General features: G+C 45.5%; 1 protein-coding gene across 2 annotated transcripts in view; it reads right to left on the bottom strand.

The window, feature by feature from the left end:
- Window positions 1-15,091, bottom strand: part of PDCD11 (programmed cell death 11) — a 50,620-nt gene that overhangs the window by 22,705 nt on the left and 12,824 nt on the right. For both annotated transcript variants that reach the window (XM_053583128.1, XM_053583129.1), the window contains exons 8-19: window positions 13,868-13,975; window positions 12,301-12,507; window positions 10,651-10,775; window positions 10,409-10,469; window positions 9,597-9,743; window positions 7,617-7,868; window positions 6,911-7,051; window positions 6,205-6,399; window positions 4,520-4,690; window positions 3,331-3,550; window positions 1,589-1,738; window positions 1,053-1,168 (exon numbers count right to left, since the gene is read on the bottom strand). In XM_053583128.1, coding sequence (XP_053439103.1) covers window positions 1,053-1,168; window positions 1,589-1,738; window positions 3,331-3,550; window positions 4,520-4,690; window positions 6,205-6,399; window positions 6,911-7,051; window positions 7,617-7,868; window positions 9,597-9,743; window positions 10,409-10,469; window positions 10,651-10,775; window positions 12,301-12,507; window positions 13,868-13,975 — 1,893 coding nt within the window. The remainder of the gene's footprint in view (window positions 1-1,052; window positions 1,169-1,588; window positions 1,739-3,330; window positions 3,551-4,519; window positions 4,691-6,204; window positions 6,400-6,910; window positions 7,052-7,616; window positions 7,869-9,596; window positions 9,744-10,408; window positions 10,470-10,650; window positions 10,776-12,300; window positions 12,508-13,867; window positions 13,976-15,091) is intronic.

The raw sequence follows: 15,091 nt of genomic DNA, 5'->3' as shown, positions 1-15,091 counted from the left end.
CATGCCCAAGCTTCACTCAGATGATAAAATGATACAGTCCTGCTAGAAAACTGAGTGAAGGTTAGTACTGCCTTTTATTCTGTTGTTCTTTTTTTTTTTTTAGAGACAGAGTCTCATTTTGTCACCCCAGGTAGAGAGCTGTGACGTCACAGCTCACAGCAACCTCCAGCTCTTGGGCTTGGGTGATTCTCTTGCCTCAGCCTCCCGAGTAGCTTGGACTACAGGCGCCCACCATGACACCCGGCTAACTCTCTGTTGTTCTTAAAGTCTTAAGATTTTAATACTATACCACACTCTATACAATTAGGTGCTCAATAAGTGCTTTAGACAACGACCAAATTATTAATCATACGGAGAAAAATACTAATTTTGATATCTCCCTCAAACTCAATTCTTAGATCACAAAAAAGGAGGCCAGGCAGGGGCAGGAGAAGGTGTGGAGGGCCTGGAGGTTCAAATTGCTTGGTTCATACAATGGGTTTGTTTGTTTTTTATTAAATCATAGTGTGTACATTAATGCAATCATGGGGTTCAATGTGCTGGTTTTATATACAATTTGAAATATTTTCATCAAACTGGTTAACATAGCCTTCACGGCATTTTCTTAGTTATTGTGTTAAGATATTTATATTCTACATCTAGTAAATTTCACATGTACCCTTCTAAGATGCTTTATTTCAAATAAAAATTCAAATTCTGCCTTCTTTTAAAAATCAAACACTTAGCAACACCAGACCCAGACACTCCCACCTGTCAATAACCAAGTGGATCCCAACAGTCTTCCCCAAGCCAGCTGGGCACTCATTCTTCTGTTTGTCAGAGTCCAAGCCCTGTCACTCCCTACCTGCACAGCCGACTTCACTCCTTTACAATACTTGCTTGGCCCAACCATTGGCCATTAATTTATCACTTGAAACAGAATGTAAGTCAACACTATTAACCACATGAGAACAAGAGATCAGAACAGGGAATGTTTTGGATATGTCCAGGCACATGGGTCACGTGAATTAGAACCCTTGAGCCATGGAAAAGGAAGTCAGGAACAAGCTTACCTTTTTAGTTCTTTTGTTCACCAAGTCCTGGTGAAGTGAAACATAGACTTCCAACTTCAACATATCAACATTTAAGACCACAACCTTCTTTTTCTGCCCTGATTCCATCTCCTGCCCTGCAGTACAGAACCAAACAGAGTGAACAGCCTCCTGGAAGAGTGATAGACGAACAGCATCTTTTTGTATGCAAGTGTCACACCTTAGACTCAAGAAAGGAAAGAGGACACATGACCTAGGTCTAGATCAGCTAGTTAGCGAAACCAAGGGTTTATCTCCCATAGCTTAAGTTTAGGCGTCCTTAACTTTATGCAACCTAATATATAAAAATCTAGATTGACCCAATGATAATTAAATTAACTAAACCTTCTCTATGCTGTCAATTGTCTTAATTTGCACCCTCGCAAGATGGACACACCAAAAATTTCTACTGAATCAACTCCTCTATCCTATATATTTGGAAATTCTGTATCTAGAAGAGGGAGCAATGGGCAAAGGGTCTCCCTACCAACTATAACAGGCAAGACGGAAGCACTCACCTGCCCGATGATATTTGCTGGCTCTCAAGACCAAACCAGGCACTGGGCCCCCACTGAATACCACAGAGCCATCTTCCAACATCTCCTGCACCACTAGGTCAAGGACCATTCCTGGGGTCATCTCAGCCAATGTCTGGATCAATATGGAATCTGTCAGAGACCCAAAGGAAATAAGGATTAGTTCACAAAACAATACTCCCACCACTCTTTTCCTCTGTAAGTATGCTGTAACCACAGAGAACAGCTAAACACAGCAACCACTGACAAGGCAAAACCATCTTCTGCTTTGTGCACAGAACTGAGCTTACAGCTTTGGAGGCCAGTCCACTTAAGTCTTGAGGGGAACTGGACAAACACACCACATACCCTGATGTTTTTCACAAAACTAGCATCCTGCTTGTGACAAGACTTTTCAGTATCCATGAAAACTTGTCTCATAGGCAGAAAGAGACTTATGGCTCTTGCTAATTCTACCTGACCATAATTCATGAAAATAGCAAGAACAGGCTTGGCACCTGTGGCTCAAGTGGCTAAGGCGCCAGCCACATACACCTGAGCTAACAGGTTTGAATCCAGCCCGGGCCCGCCAAACAACAATGACGGCTGCAACCAAAAAATAGCTGAGCATTGTGGTGGGTGCCTGTGGTCCTAGCTACTTGGGAGGCAGAGGCAGGAGAATCGCTTGAGCCTAGGAGTTGGAGGTTGCTGTGAGCTGTGAGGCCACAGGACTCTACCCAGGGTGACAGCTTGAGGCTGTCTCAAAAAAAAAAGAAAATAGCAACAACAACCTGGAACACAGGCTTTTCTTTTTTTTTTTTTGAGACAGAGTGTCACTATGTTGCCCTCAGTAGAGTGCCATCACATCATAGCTCACAGTAACCTCAAACTCTTGGGCTTTAGCCAGGCATTGTGGCAGGCAGGTGCCTTTAGTTCCAGCTACTTGGGAGGCTGAGGCAAGAGAATCGCTTAAGCCCAAGAGTTTGAGTTTGCTGTGAGCTACGACACCACAGCACTCTACTGAGAGCAACATAGTGAGACTCTGTCTCCAAAAAAAAAAACCTCTTGGGATTAAGCAATTCTCTTGCCTTAGCCTCCCCAGTAGCTGGAAGTACAGGTGCCCGCCATAATGACCAACTATTTTTTTGTTGCAGTTGTTATTGTTGTTTAGCTGGCCCAGGCCAGGTTTGAACCCTCCAGCCTGGGTGTATGTGGCTGGCGCTGTAACCACTGTGCTACGGGCACCACCAGCCAGGCTTTCCTTTGGTTTCTGGATTTTCATTCTCCCTTCTTAAGCCTGGCATTCCCAAATTTGCCACTAGGGTTCCGACAATCCCATACAAAGGTTCAAAGTCTCAGACAGAAGAGCAGTCTCTCACAGAGTCTAGCAGGTCACTTTTCCATTTTATCATCCACTGTATATTCTGAATAAAAGAACAAACAGTGACAAGGTGGGTGAATTCACAACAAATGCAAACACAAGGCCACAGAACCGAGGGAAATTTTAATTCTCGATTGGCACGGGAGACAGGGGTTTTCTAGGATATTTGTAATGACCTTTATCTTAAAGGGCTGTTCATTTTAGAACTATTTACTGAGCTATAAACTTAATGATGTGGGCACTTTATGCGAGTTATACCTCCACTAAAAAAAAAAAAGATTACCAACAGCTCATCCTAGCAGCAGGTTTAACTTACAAGGCACATACTACCACCCTGCACCCAACAGGGCCCTGAAGCGCCCACCTCGGTTACGCATGAGGCTGCGCACGCCCTGCAGCTCTTCCAGGCATTGGCTCAGGAGGAGGAGGCTGGTGGTGGCTGCGTCCCCCTGCATGCAGTCTGACAGCCTCAGCGACAACAGCATCCGCTGCTTCTCCTCATCCACGTTGGTCACCTTCGCAACAACTGTCTGCCCCTCAACAAAGTGGTCACTTGTAGAGGTCACAAATTTGTCGCTCATAATCTGAAGGGAAGAGAAGACAGAAAACAGGGAAAGGAAAGGAAGTCTTCATTAAGACATCCTGCTTACTGTGCCCAGAAAGGAGTGTACCAAAGGGAAAGGACGGACTCAGAAGTCCCCCCAGCCCTCTCTGAGCACAGCTCTACTCTGCTTCCATAAAAACAGAGCAGAGGCCCCAGCTGCCCAGTCCAGCCTTCCGAGAGCACCCAGCCGGGATGGCACATTATTGGCAAGCGAGAAGGACATCAGGGCTGTCCCTGTCTCTAATACTCAACAGCAACCCTCTGGCCCCATTTAAAAAAATTTTCTGGTGGGGATACAAATGATATTTCCCAGGCAAAACATCAGGGAGATGAGCCCATGGAAGGAAGAAATATTTCTAAATATTCTATGTCAAGAATTAGCCATATGCTGTTTGCTCAGCACTGTCTTACCTGACTTCAGTGTGTCTCCTGCCCTAAGTCTTAGTTTACTCGGCAGGCCCATCAGGGGCGGGAGTGGGTGGCAGGGGTTCCACTATGGGATTGCTGAGATCTTTTCCAGTACAATTCAATGACATAGGGAGGAAGGATAATAATTTCTAGGATATTCTGGTAACTTAACACCGCAAAAACCTCAGAAAGCTGCAAAACCTATAGTTAGCTGCTCAGGAAAATCAATTTCCTAGTCTAAACATGCTAAGACTATAAAAACAAGTTCATCAAACTGGAAACTGAAGTCTTCAGCCTACCCAACACTGTATGGAGGAGGCAAGAAAGGTGCCCCTTTCTCCAGGAGATCACACAGCTGGGTCATGGACTAAAGCTCAGTGCTACTCACCAACCTCCAGATGCCTTTATGCCACACTCACCTTCAGGTGTCATCCCTGAAAATCTTTCAAAAGCGTTAAACATCTGCTCCTTCCCACCCACCTTCAGGTTCCACAAGCCTGTTGCCTCTCCTCAAGGCCCTTGTGCATGGAGCTGAACTTACAGCTTTGGGGGCCAGTCCACTGAGACCTGAGGGGAACTGGACAAATACACCATAGTCCTTGATGCTCTTCACAAAACCAGTGAGCAGCATTCCAGGGTGAATTTCTGAGAAGTTCTTTGGATCCTGGCCACCTTCTACTGTGGAAACCAAAGCTGGCTTCCTGCAAAGAAGCTAGTGGTACTGTCAAAGAATGTTCCAGAAAGAAGCTAGGCCTGGTGGGTCATGCCTGCAATCCCAGCACTTTGAGAAGCTGAGGCAAGAGACTCACTTGAAGCCAGGAATTTGAGACCAAGCTGGGCAACATATTGAGACCCTATTCCTACCACAAAATAACTAGAAATGTCCATCTCGCCCATCTCCTGTCTCCATAAGAGAAAGGAAGAACTGCAGGCTACTCCAGTGATTCTCTAAGCATGCAGACCACCCCAGACCTACTGAATTAGAAACTTTGGGAGGAGCCCAGATATCTACGTTTCACCAAGTAATTCTCATCCCACTAAAGTTTGAGAATCCCTATTTTATTCCTTTCCTGATTAACTCATCTCCAGATTAGTGGAGGGGACCAAAAAGGAACAGCTCATCCCCATGGTTTGGTGGCAGGAGTCCTCAATTTTCCCCATCTCCACAACAACGAACACTGGTTTCCCACCTCTGCCCATTTCATTCTAAAGGAGATTTTATTTCACATTCCATGAGGAGGGGCAGTGTCCTCCTCCTACATATCCAAAGATTAAAGGGAATTTTTTTTTTTCTTGAAACAAGAGTCTCACTTTGTCACCCTCGGTAGATGCTGTGGCATCGTAACTAACAGTAACCTCAAACTCTTAGGTTCAAGCAATTCTCTTGCCTCAGCCTCCTGCTAGCTGGGACTACAGGCGCCTGCCACAGCACCTGGCTATTTTCAGGAGGTCTCACTCTGGCTCAGGCTGGTTTCAAGCCTGTGAGCTTAGGCAATCCACCTGCCTGGCCTTCTCGAGTGTTAGCATTACTGGCATTAAGCCACCGCGACCGTCCCTAAAGGGAATACTCTAAGCCCACATCCCCTGAGGTGGAGAAGGGAGTCAGAGAAAAGGGAAAGAGAAGAAAGAAGCTACCTTATTGTTTTGTTTATTTATTTATTTATTTTTTTAGAGACAGTGTTTCACTTTATTGCCCTCGGTAGAGTGGTGTGGCGTCTCAGCTCACAACAACCTCCAACTCCTGGGCTTAGGCGATTCTCTAGTCTCAGCCTCCCGAGCAGCTGGGACTACAGGTGCCCGCCACAACACCCGGCTATTTTTGTTGTTGTTGCAGTTTGGCCAGGGCCGGGTTTGAATCCACCACCCTCGGTATATGGGGCTGGCGCCCTACTCACTGAGCCACAGGCGCCACCCGCTACCTTATTGTTTTAACCCAGGGCAAGCCCTGAAACCCCCCAGAAGGCCAGACATGCTAATGGTCCACTCCATGGGGTTTGCACTACCTCTTTGCTGCACTACCTCCTCCCCAGACCCTGGACACCCCCCTCTCCCCTGAGGCTCTTTTGGCTATTCTGCTGGCCCACCAGCATCTGCTAGAACTATCTCCTCAGTCCTGCTCTTACCTCCAGCAACACAGGCCTCATCACTGGTTCGGTTCCCAGATTTTCCCACCCAAGGGCCCATGATGCCACTTTCTGCTGCTCCACAGACACCTATCAAGGATACGACATGTCCCTCGCTCCGGCTCAGACATAGGACACGATGAAGAGTGTCGCCTGGTTGGAGCCAGTGATATAACAGAGGGCTGTTAGCAACATGGTCCGACAGATGAGGCGTGGGGAGGAAAGCAGGGATGTTGTAGGGCAGGACAGTCACCTCCAGCCCATCTTTGGTCTTCTCTGAAATCTTCACATCCACCAACTAGGCAGGGAAGATAACAACAAAAAAGCATTTATCTTGAACAGAGAGCAACTTCATCTGGATCAGGCAGGGCTCAGAGGCATCACATGCAGCATGACGGATCACTGAGAGGCCAAGAGGAGGGAAGCAGTGATCTTCCAGGACACCCCCCCACCCCCATACACACACACACACACACACAGGACTAGTCTGTGAGCTCCTGTCACTTCTCTTCCAAGTTCCTCCATTGAGTGAGAGGACAGAACTACAGGCTGGGCCCAGGGACCAGGGAGGAAAGAAGGGAGCAGCTTCTAATGAAAAGCCACACTGTAACAGAACTCTCCCTCACAGACAATTCCTTTCTTCTGGCACACCGTAAAGAATGTATATGAGGTCTTCTTTCAAGCCCTCTAGCTCCACAATCCCATCTACCTATCTTTCCCCTTCCTGGGCTCCAGCATCTCATGTGTCAGTGGTACCCTGCTCTCTGCCACTGTAAAATAAAATAATTTGTCCAGAGAAGTCCAAGTACCTGCCCAATGTTAATGGCTCTTCTTTTCTTTCGACTGTGTCCTTCAGGCTCTTTCTGTAGCTCTGGGTCACTCAACAGCTTGAAGGATAAGAGCATCCTCTCTTTAGATGGCTCACAGTTCAGCACCACAGCCTTCACCACCTGGTGAGAAACCACACACACACATGCAGGCCGTACAGGCCTAGGGTGCCGGTGTGCTCCATTACCGCTGCACAGGCCCTGACCCCCGCCTAGCCCTCGAACCAGACCAGAAGTCAGTGAAAGGAAGAAACACAGAGTTACAGGGTCCCCACAAGTTGAATTTGGGGGGTAAAAGGAAGACATGGATAACAACCCAAGTTTTTAAATATTATTTTTCCATTTGAGATTAAAAATAACAAAAAAATTATTTTTCCATGCCTAGACTCTTTAGTTTTGTAACACTGCCCCCTTGTGGTGGCAGTGGCCTCAGAACAATTTTAAGTGAAGACTGATTTCCTCCAGCTTGTAAGCCTGAGGTCCATTATCTTGCCAGCTTCTGCTGAACCCCCATTGAGGGTTTGTCTCTGTTCTGTTCCATACCTCCTCCATTGAGCTGGCTCAGGCCCAGTGCCCCATGTGTTCTCTTCCTCAGTCCCTTCAGAGGCAGTCCTCCTCCTCCTACTCCTTCAAATCTCTGTTCCTGGGGTCCCCAAAGTCTAAGGGGACCTATCCTAGGGAGGGTTACCTGGCCAGTATAAAAGACTCTCTCTGGATCAGGGATGTACTCGGCACTAAGCTCATGCTTGGGCACCAGTCCCTGCACATCGTTGTAGAACTTCACAATGCATCCATAGTCCTTGACCCTGACAATGAAGCCATGTGTCTGTAGACCAGGCTTGACATCAGAATAGCAGGCAATGGCAGGTAGTTTGGATTCAACCAAGGTTTTCTTCAGAGTCATCATCAGCTTCTTGGCTTCGGGGTCACAAAGCAAAACCTAGGGGAAGGATGATGGCTATCATCAAGTTATCCACCGCCAAAAGAACCCCTGAGCTGGTCTCTGCAACTCCCTAAGCCAAAAGGCCCTAGGTCATTCCCAAAGAACTTGTTACCTCTTTTCCTCTAATAATTTCAGCTGCAGAATCTCCAAGCCTCCTGCTGGATGAATAGGGCATACTAATTGCTATTTCAAATGTATTATACTTTCTCCATAAATTGCTGCAAACTACCCCCTCCTGGATAAGAGCCAACACTCATTATCTTACAGCCCCTATGGAGAGTCTTGAGTTACACTAACTTCCCTACTGCCTTTGTTCCCTCCTAGTGGGCCTTGCTTCTAGTCTGACAATAAACAAACTGAATCAATTTATCACCTCAGTACTCCTGTTTATCACCTAAACTAAGACTGAGAAACTAACTTTCACCCCTCAGAAGGTCATCTTCTTGATGGCATAGAAACTCCACCATTTTAAACCCTCAATCCCACTACAAAAAAATTTTGCACCAAAGGGCAACAGATACCTTTGTTGAGTCAATAATGTTAATAAAATGAAACATGCAAACCTAACATACACCTAACATAATACAGAGTGCCTGTATACACCAGGTCTTATACTAAGCACTCTGTATTATAACATTTAATCTCCACAACACTACGAAGCTTGTCTTGGGATTCAAGCCCTTGTTATAAATCACCCACATTCTGGCAGATTTTTCTGGGCTATTTCTGTACCTAGAACACATCCTTTGCTCCTCCCCAACCGTACCCACATCCTTTCTAGTTCAAGTCCTACCTCTGCCAGAAATTTAGAAAAAATTCTTGTTATACAGAGCTGAATGTGGAAACTTGATTCTGCCAGTTATTAGCTATGTAACTTTGGGCAAAATACTTTGCTTTCCAAAGCTTTAATTTCCCCACTTGCAAAATAACAATAACAGTACTTAGTTTATAGAGTTGTATTAAGGATGAAATGAAAAAATATACCACATGCACCTAGCATAGCAACTGGCTCCAGCCCACCCTCGCCTCCCCTTTCTTTTTTTTTTTTTTTTTTTTGAGATTGAGACAGAGCCTCAAGCTATAGCCCTGGGTAGAGTGCCGGGGTGTCACAGCTCACAGAACCTCAAACTCCTGGGTTTAAGCTATTCTCTTGCCTCAGCCTCCCAAGTAGCTGGGACTACAGATGCTCACCACAATGCCCGGCTATTCTTTTTTTTTTTTTTTTTTTGGCCGGGGCTGGGTTTGAACCCACCACCTCTGGCATATGGGACCAGTGCCCTACTCCTTGAGCCACAGGCGCTGCCCAATGCCCGGCTATTCTTTGTTTGTAGTTGTCATTGTTGTTTGGCAGGCCCAGGCTGGATTCGAACCCTCCAGCTTAGGTGGTATGTGGCTGGCACCTTAGCATCTCGAGCTACAGGTGCTACCACCACCTCCCCTTTTTAAGCTGTGTCCATAGCATATAGCTTGCACCAAACCAAGGGGCAAAAGGTCACACACTGGCTGGTTCTCTCTTCATATGCAGATATTTTTACTCCCAATGATATCTCACAATTCTGAAGGACAGGCACTTGCTTTCCTCTTCCCAGTGCCAGTCATAGTACTGCATACACTGCATCCATTGGTGCTCACTTTGTGGAAAAAGGCAGAACTTTCAGCTGAGAAGATTGCTCTCTTCCCATCTAGACAAAACCTCAACAGAGACCCTTCCTTTAGGAGGCTCACCCGGCACTTGACCTCATCTCCAACGTGGTACTTCTTCTCTGGATTCTTAATAGGGATGTCAGCCAGGTGGATGGCAGGAACCAGGCCCCTTATTTGCTCACCCACCTTCACCAGCATCCCACACGGCTTTATGGTTAGCACCGTGGCCTAGAGAGTCCAAAGAAAAGACACTGCAATGCCAAGAAAGCTTTTTTCCCCAACTCTTATAAGATAGCATGGCACACCTCTCTTTTGAAGCCCACCTTCCTGGGCTAACTGTGCCCATTATTCCAGACCACACACAAGTAAAGCATACATCCCACGGTAATCTGGATTTAGTCAGAGTTATTTATGGAAACCTTCGCATCTTTTTGTATGAGCACATATTTTCTGTGTGCCTCACAAGTACATTCCCTAAAGCATGGAACTGTGTCTCCCCAGGAATAAATTCTACATATAAAGTGAGCTGCTTGATTAGAGCCACAAGGTTAGAGAGAAAAGAAAATTAAACTGGCTTCTTACCACTATCCTTGGTACCACAACTATCAGAGTATTAGTTTTGATCTGATCTAATAACCAATACCAAATCTCAGGATTTATGATCTACTGCTTCTCTGTAGTTGGGAGGTGCTAGTAAGACCTTACCTTGAAATTAATTACAAGTTGCCCAAGAAAAGAGAAAGAAATTCCAGTTAGACAGAGGCAAGAAACATGACTTTCAATGTGTTAACGTGAGGACTAATGAGCTGACAGTAAGCAATGAGCCAACAAATGCCTTAAGGTGGGCAGGGGGTGGGAGGGGAAGTACCTTAATTATATAATTGAGGCCTTACCTTTACCACTGCCGCAGGTTTGATATCATGATATCTAAGGTACTGAGCTTCAATAATAGACCTAGGACAAAAGGAAAATACAGAATTAAAGAAAGTAGGGCACAGGTTGCCTATAATTCAGGCCTACCACAGAAACGCTGGAGAGAAAGGAAAGCCTCACCACACACGGCCAGGGAAACAAATATGCGTATGTGCAGGTAGGCGCACATCTCTATGCCCCCACGTGTTCACGATAGACTTACGTCCGCAGAGAGAGGAGGGCCAGTTCATCCATTTGGCTATAGTCAATAATTCTACACTTGTGAGTATTCCCTGGCTTGAAGGCCTCAGGATTGAAGATGTTCTTAGAATCAGAGAGATGGCTGAGCTGCAAAACACCAAGTGATAAAGGACAAGCCAGAGGCAAGGTATCTGGGCCAATCAGACTTGAAGCACACCAAGATGACATGAAACACGTATCGCCTACCATAAAAATAGTACTTGGCCTGGTAAAATAATTCCGTTCACTTAAAAAATTTGTTTTTTACCATTATGGAATCTTAATTATGATCAAAGAACAGCCTAGGTCATAGTTCAGTAAACTGCAGCCCAGGGCCTCCTTTTGTCAACGGATATTTTATTGAAACACAGCCATCCTCCCCCCACTTACAGCTATCCGTGGCTGCTTTCATACTCTAACAGCAGAGCTGAGTAATTAGGACACTAGATGGCTCACAAGTCTAAAATATTTACTATCCAGCCCTTTGAGAATAACTTTATTGAAGCCTGATCTGAATCCTAACTCATTTTCACACTTAACTATTGATCAAGTATCAAATATGGCAAGTTGGTTCTAAAGCATTCTAATGTAACAAATAGAAGGTAGGTGCAGTGGCCCATGACTGCAATTCTAGCATTTTGGAAGGCCAAGTCAGGTGGATTGCTTGAGGCCAGGAGTTTGAGAGCAGCCTGAGTAAGAGTGATACCTTGCCTCTACTAAAAATAGTTATAACTAGCCAGGCCTGGTGGCGAGCACCTGTAGTTCCAGCTACTATGGAGGCTGAGACAGGAGGATCACTTGAGCCTAGGAGTTTAAGGTTGCAATGAGCTATGATGTTGCCACTGCACATTAGCCTGGGACCAGGAGTTTGAGGTTGCAATGAGCTATTATGACGTCACTGCACACTAGCTTGGGCAACAGAGCAAGACCCTGTCTTTTTTGAGACAGAGCCTCACTTTGTCGCCCTCTATAGAATGTTGTGGTATCATAGCTCACAGTAAACTCAAACTCTTGGGCTCAAGTGATTCTCTTGCCTCAGTCTCCCAAGTAGCTGTGACTATAGCCCGCTACAATGCCGGCTATTTTTTTTTTTGTTATTGTTGTTTAGCAGGCCCAGGTGGGTTTGAACCTACCAGACCTGCTGTACATGGCCAGTACCCTAACCACTGAGCAACCAACACCGAGCCAAGACCCTGTCTTAATTAAAAAAAAAAAAAAAAGGCTCGGTGCCTGTAGCTCAGCGGCTAGGGCACCAGCCACATACACCGAAGCTGGCAGGTTCTAATCCAGCCCAGGCCTGCCAATCCACAATGACAACTACAACCAAAAAAAATAAATAGCAGGGCATTGTGGCAGGCCTGTAGTCCCAGCTACTTGGGAGGCTGAGGCAAGAGAATCACTTGAGCCCAAGAGTTTGAGGTTACTGTGAGCTGTGATGCCACGGCACTCTGAGGGCAACATAGTGAGACTCTGTCTCAAAAAATAAAAAACCCACAAATATTGTTGATAGTTTGTCACATTCAAGGATATTCAAAAAGTAAGCTAATGTCAAGGGATAAAGGGAAAAGAAACTATCCTGTGTCCCAAAAGTCCTTCCAGTAATAAAATCTCTGACCAAACAAAGAAGCCTTACCCGAGCATAGGCCAGAGACCCATCCTTTAGCCTGAAGGTGGCCCCAGCCTTGTTGAAAAAGCCCTCGACAGAAACGTCATCTAGCACAGCTCCAAGGTGCTGGCAAGACAGCCGAGTAAGTGGGCGTCCAGGTTGTAGGAAGACGGGGCGCAAGCTCAGGCGTACAACTCTGGTCCGAGGGTGGACACAGAGGATGCAGGCTCTGACCTAGATAGAAGGAAGGGCATAATGAGCAGGAGGAGGCAAACTGGACACACCCTAGAAAAGCCTTTCCCCAGCTAAAGCTTCTCGTGTGCGAAACAGGTAAGTACTAAAATCCTTAGTAAGGACTAAAACTAGCTCATGTAATCAAGCAACACATGGAAAAATCAAACAAAATGTTTACAATCCCACCACTTTGAGAGGCCCAGGAAGAAGAATTATTTGAAGCCAGGAGTTCAAGACCAGTCTGGGCAACACAACAAGACTTTACAAAGAATTAAAAATTAGCTGGGTAGATGTACCAGCTACTTGCAAGACTGAGGTAGGAGGATTGTTAGAGCCCAGGAGTTCGCAGCTAGAGTGAGTGCTGATCAGGCCATTGCACTGTAGCCTGGGCAACAGAACAAGACTATTTCGGGGAAAAAAAAAAGGAAAAGAGAAAAGAAACCAGATATTCGAATTTTCTTCCCCCAAATCCACGTTCATTGTAGAAAACATGAATACTTAAAAAAGAGCAAAGGCAACTGGCTCATGCCTATAATCTCAGCCCTTTAGGAGGCTGAGTTAGGAGGCTCACTTGCAGCCAGGAGTTCAAGACCAGCTGGGCAACATAGTGAGATCCCTGTCTCTAGGATCACCCAGAGTTTATCACTATTAACACCTGGCTGCATAATCTTCCAGTATTTTAACGTGTACCCTTTTTTATTTTTTTTCAAAATTAGATCTATGGTATCATGGAACTTATTTTAAAATCACCTTTTTCTATTTAAACATACCTTATTCTCTTACATTAAATATTCTTCTAAGATGCTTTAAATTATAAAAGCAAAAGATTGACTATCCCCCCCAAAACCCAAACTATATGGAAGAATATGAATTAAAAACTAAATGCTGCTGGCTCAGTGCCCATAGCACAGTGGTTACGGCGCCAGCCACATACACCCAGGCTGGTGGGTTCGAACCTGGCCTGGGCCAGCTAAAACAACAATGACAACTGCAACAAAAAATAGCCGCCCGTTGAGGCGGGTGCCTGTAGTCCCAGCTACTTGGGAGGCTGAGGCAAGAGAATCACTTAAGCCCAGAAGTTTGAGGTTGCTGTGAGCTGTGATACCCTGGCATTCTACCGAGGCCAACATAGTCAGACTGTCTCAAAACAAACAAACAAAAAAAGCTGCTTTTTCTCCACCAGCTCTTTCTCTAATCTCAGTCCAACCACTGGGAGTTTCTAGTGTTCCTTCAAAAACACTACTATTCCCCTCATCTTCTCTCTGCACAATGGTACACACACACTTAGGATCTGCCCCGAAGCTAACTTCACGTTGGACAGGAAATGGAACACAAGCAGGATCAATACAAGATTTCTTACTGCTTGGTTTGAGAAGTATGTTCCAGCTTTCTTGGGATCCAGGTGCATAAAGTCGACTAGGCCTGTGAAGAATGTGAGGAAGTTTAGCATAAGGCCATGTGGAGTCACCTAGAAATAAACAGAACAAGCTATGAAAAAACATTTCATTGAAAGAACCAGGAATATAAGACACTGCTCATAGTAATACTCAATGCCACGTTATCTATGATAACTGTGTGCCTCCCCTCGCCTCCCATCAGGGAACCAAGGGAACCATTATCAATCTTTCTTCCTATAAAACTAAGTGGCAAGACAACTTTAAACACTGGCTGTTTCTTTATTTAGTAAGATCAACTCCTTTCCAGTCCAAGAAAGGACATTAATCCTCCTACCCTCTGGGATTTCTGAACAGGATGAAAGGAGCCTTGCATACATATCCTTGGGGAACTACCAGCCTGACAACACAGATTAACTGGTGCTAACTTGGATATTTGCCTGGACTAAGGAGGTAAAATTCAAATGCTTACAAAAGGAAGATACTGATCATGAGCAAATTCACTCATCTTACAGAGCTCCCCAAAAGAAAGGTAACCAGCTCAAAAGAGAGCAGTGTGGCAGGTGACTGATATCAGGGAACCAAGTGCCCTCCTGTCCCCTACAGGATCACACTTCTCCCACTGCCAAAGAAAAACAGAAGGCTTATTCTCTGCGAAAGCTGTATCAGAATCAAAACACAGAGAAAAATATAAGTTCTGAAAATGCAGATTAAGAAAACTTCCAGGCCAGGCACAGTGGCTCACATCTGTAATCCTAGCACTCTGAATGCTACGTAGATCTCTTCAGATCAGGAGTTCAAGACCAGCCTGAGTAAAGGCAAGACCCAGCGGGTGGCGGGTTCAAACCCAGCAAGATCTCGACTAAAAACAGAAAAATTAGCCAGGTGTTGTGGCAGGTGGCTGTAGTTCCACGTACTTGGGAGGCTGAGGCAGGAGGATCACTTGAACCCAAGAGTTTAAGTTGCTGTGAGCTAAACTGATGGCTTGGCTCTGTAGCCTGGGGCAATAGAGACTCTTGTCTCCAGAAAAAAAAAGCAAAAAAAGAAAGAAAAGGAAACAAAAATTCTAAATATCATATAGATAAGAGCCATCTTGCCCCTTTCTCCCACCTTGCTCTTGGGCAGCCAGGCTTAGACCATTTTGGGTGGAGATTGCTAGATTCTTTCTAAAGAAATCTAACATACAGAGA

Source organism: Nycticebus coucang, chromosome 3, assembly GCF_027406575.1.
Source record: "Nycticebus coucang isolate mNycCou1 chromosome 3, mNycCou1.pri, whole genome shotgun sequence".
Taxonomy (NCBI): Eukaryota; Metazoa; Chordata; class Mammalia; order Primates; family Lorisidae; genus Nycticebus; species Nycticebus coucang.
Note: the sequence above shows the minus strand (reverse complement) of the source record. Positions and strands in the feature narration are given on the sequence as shown.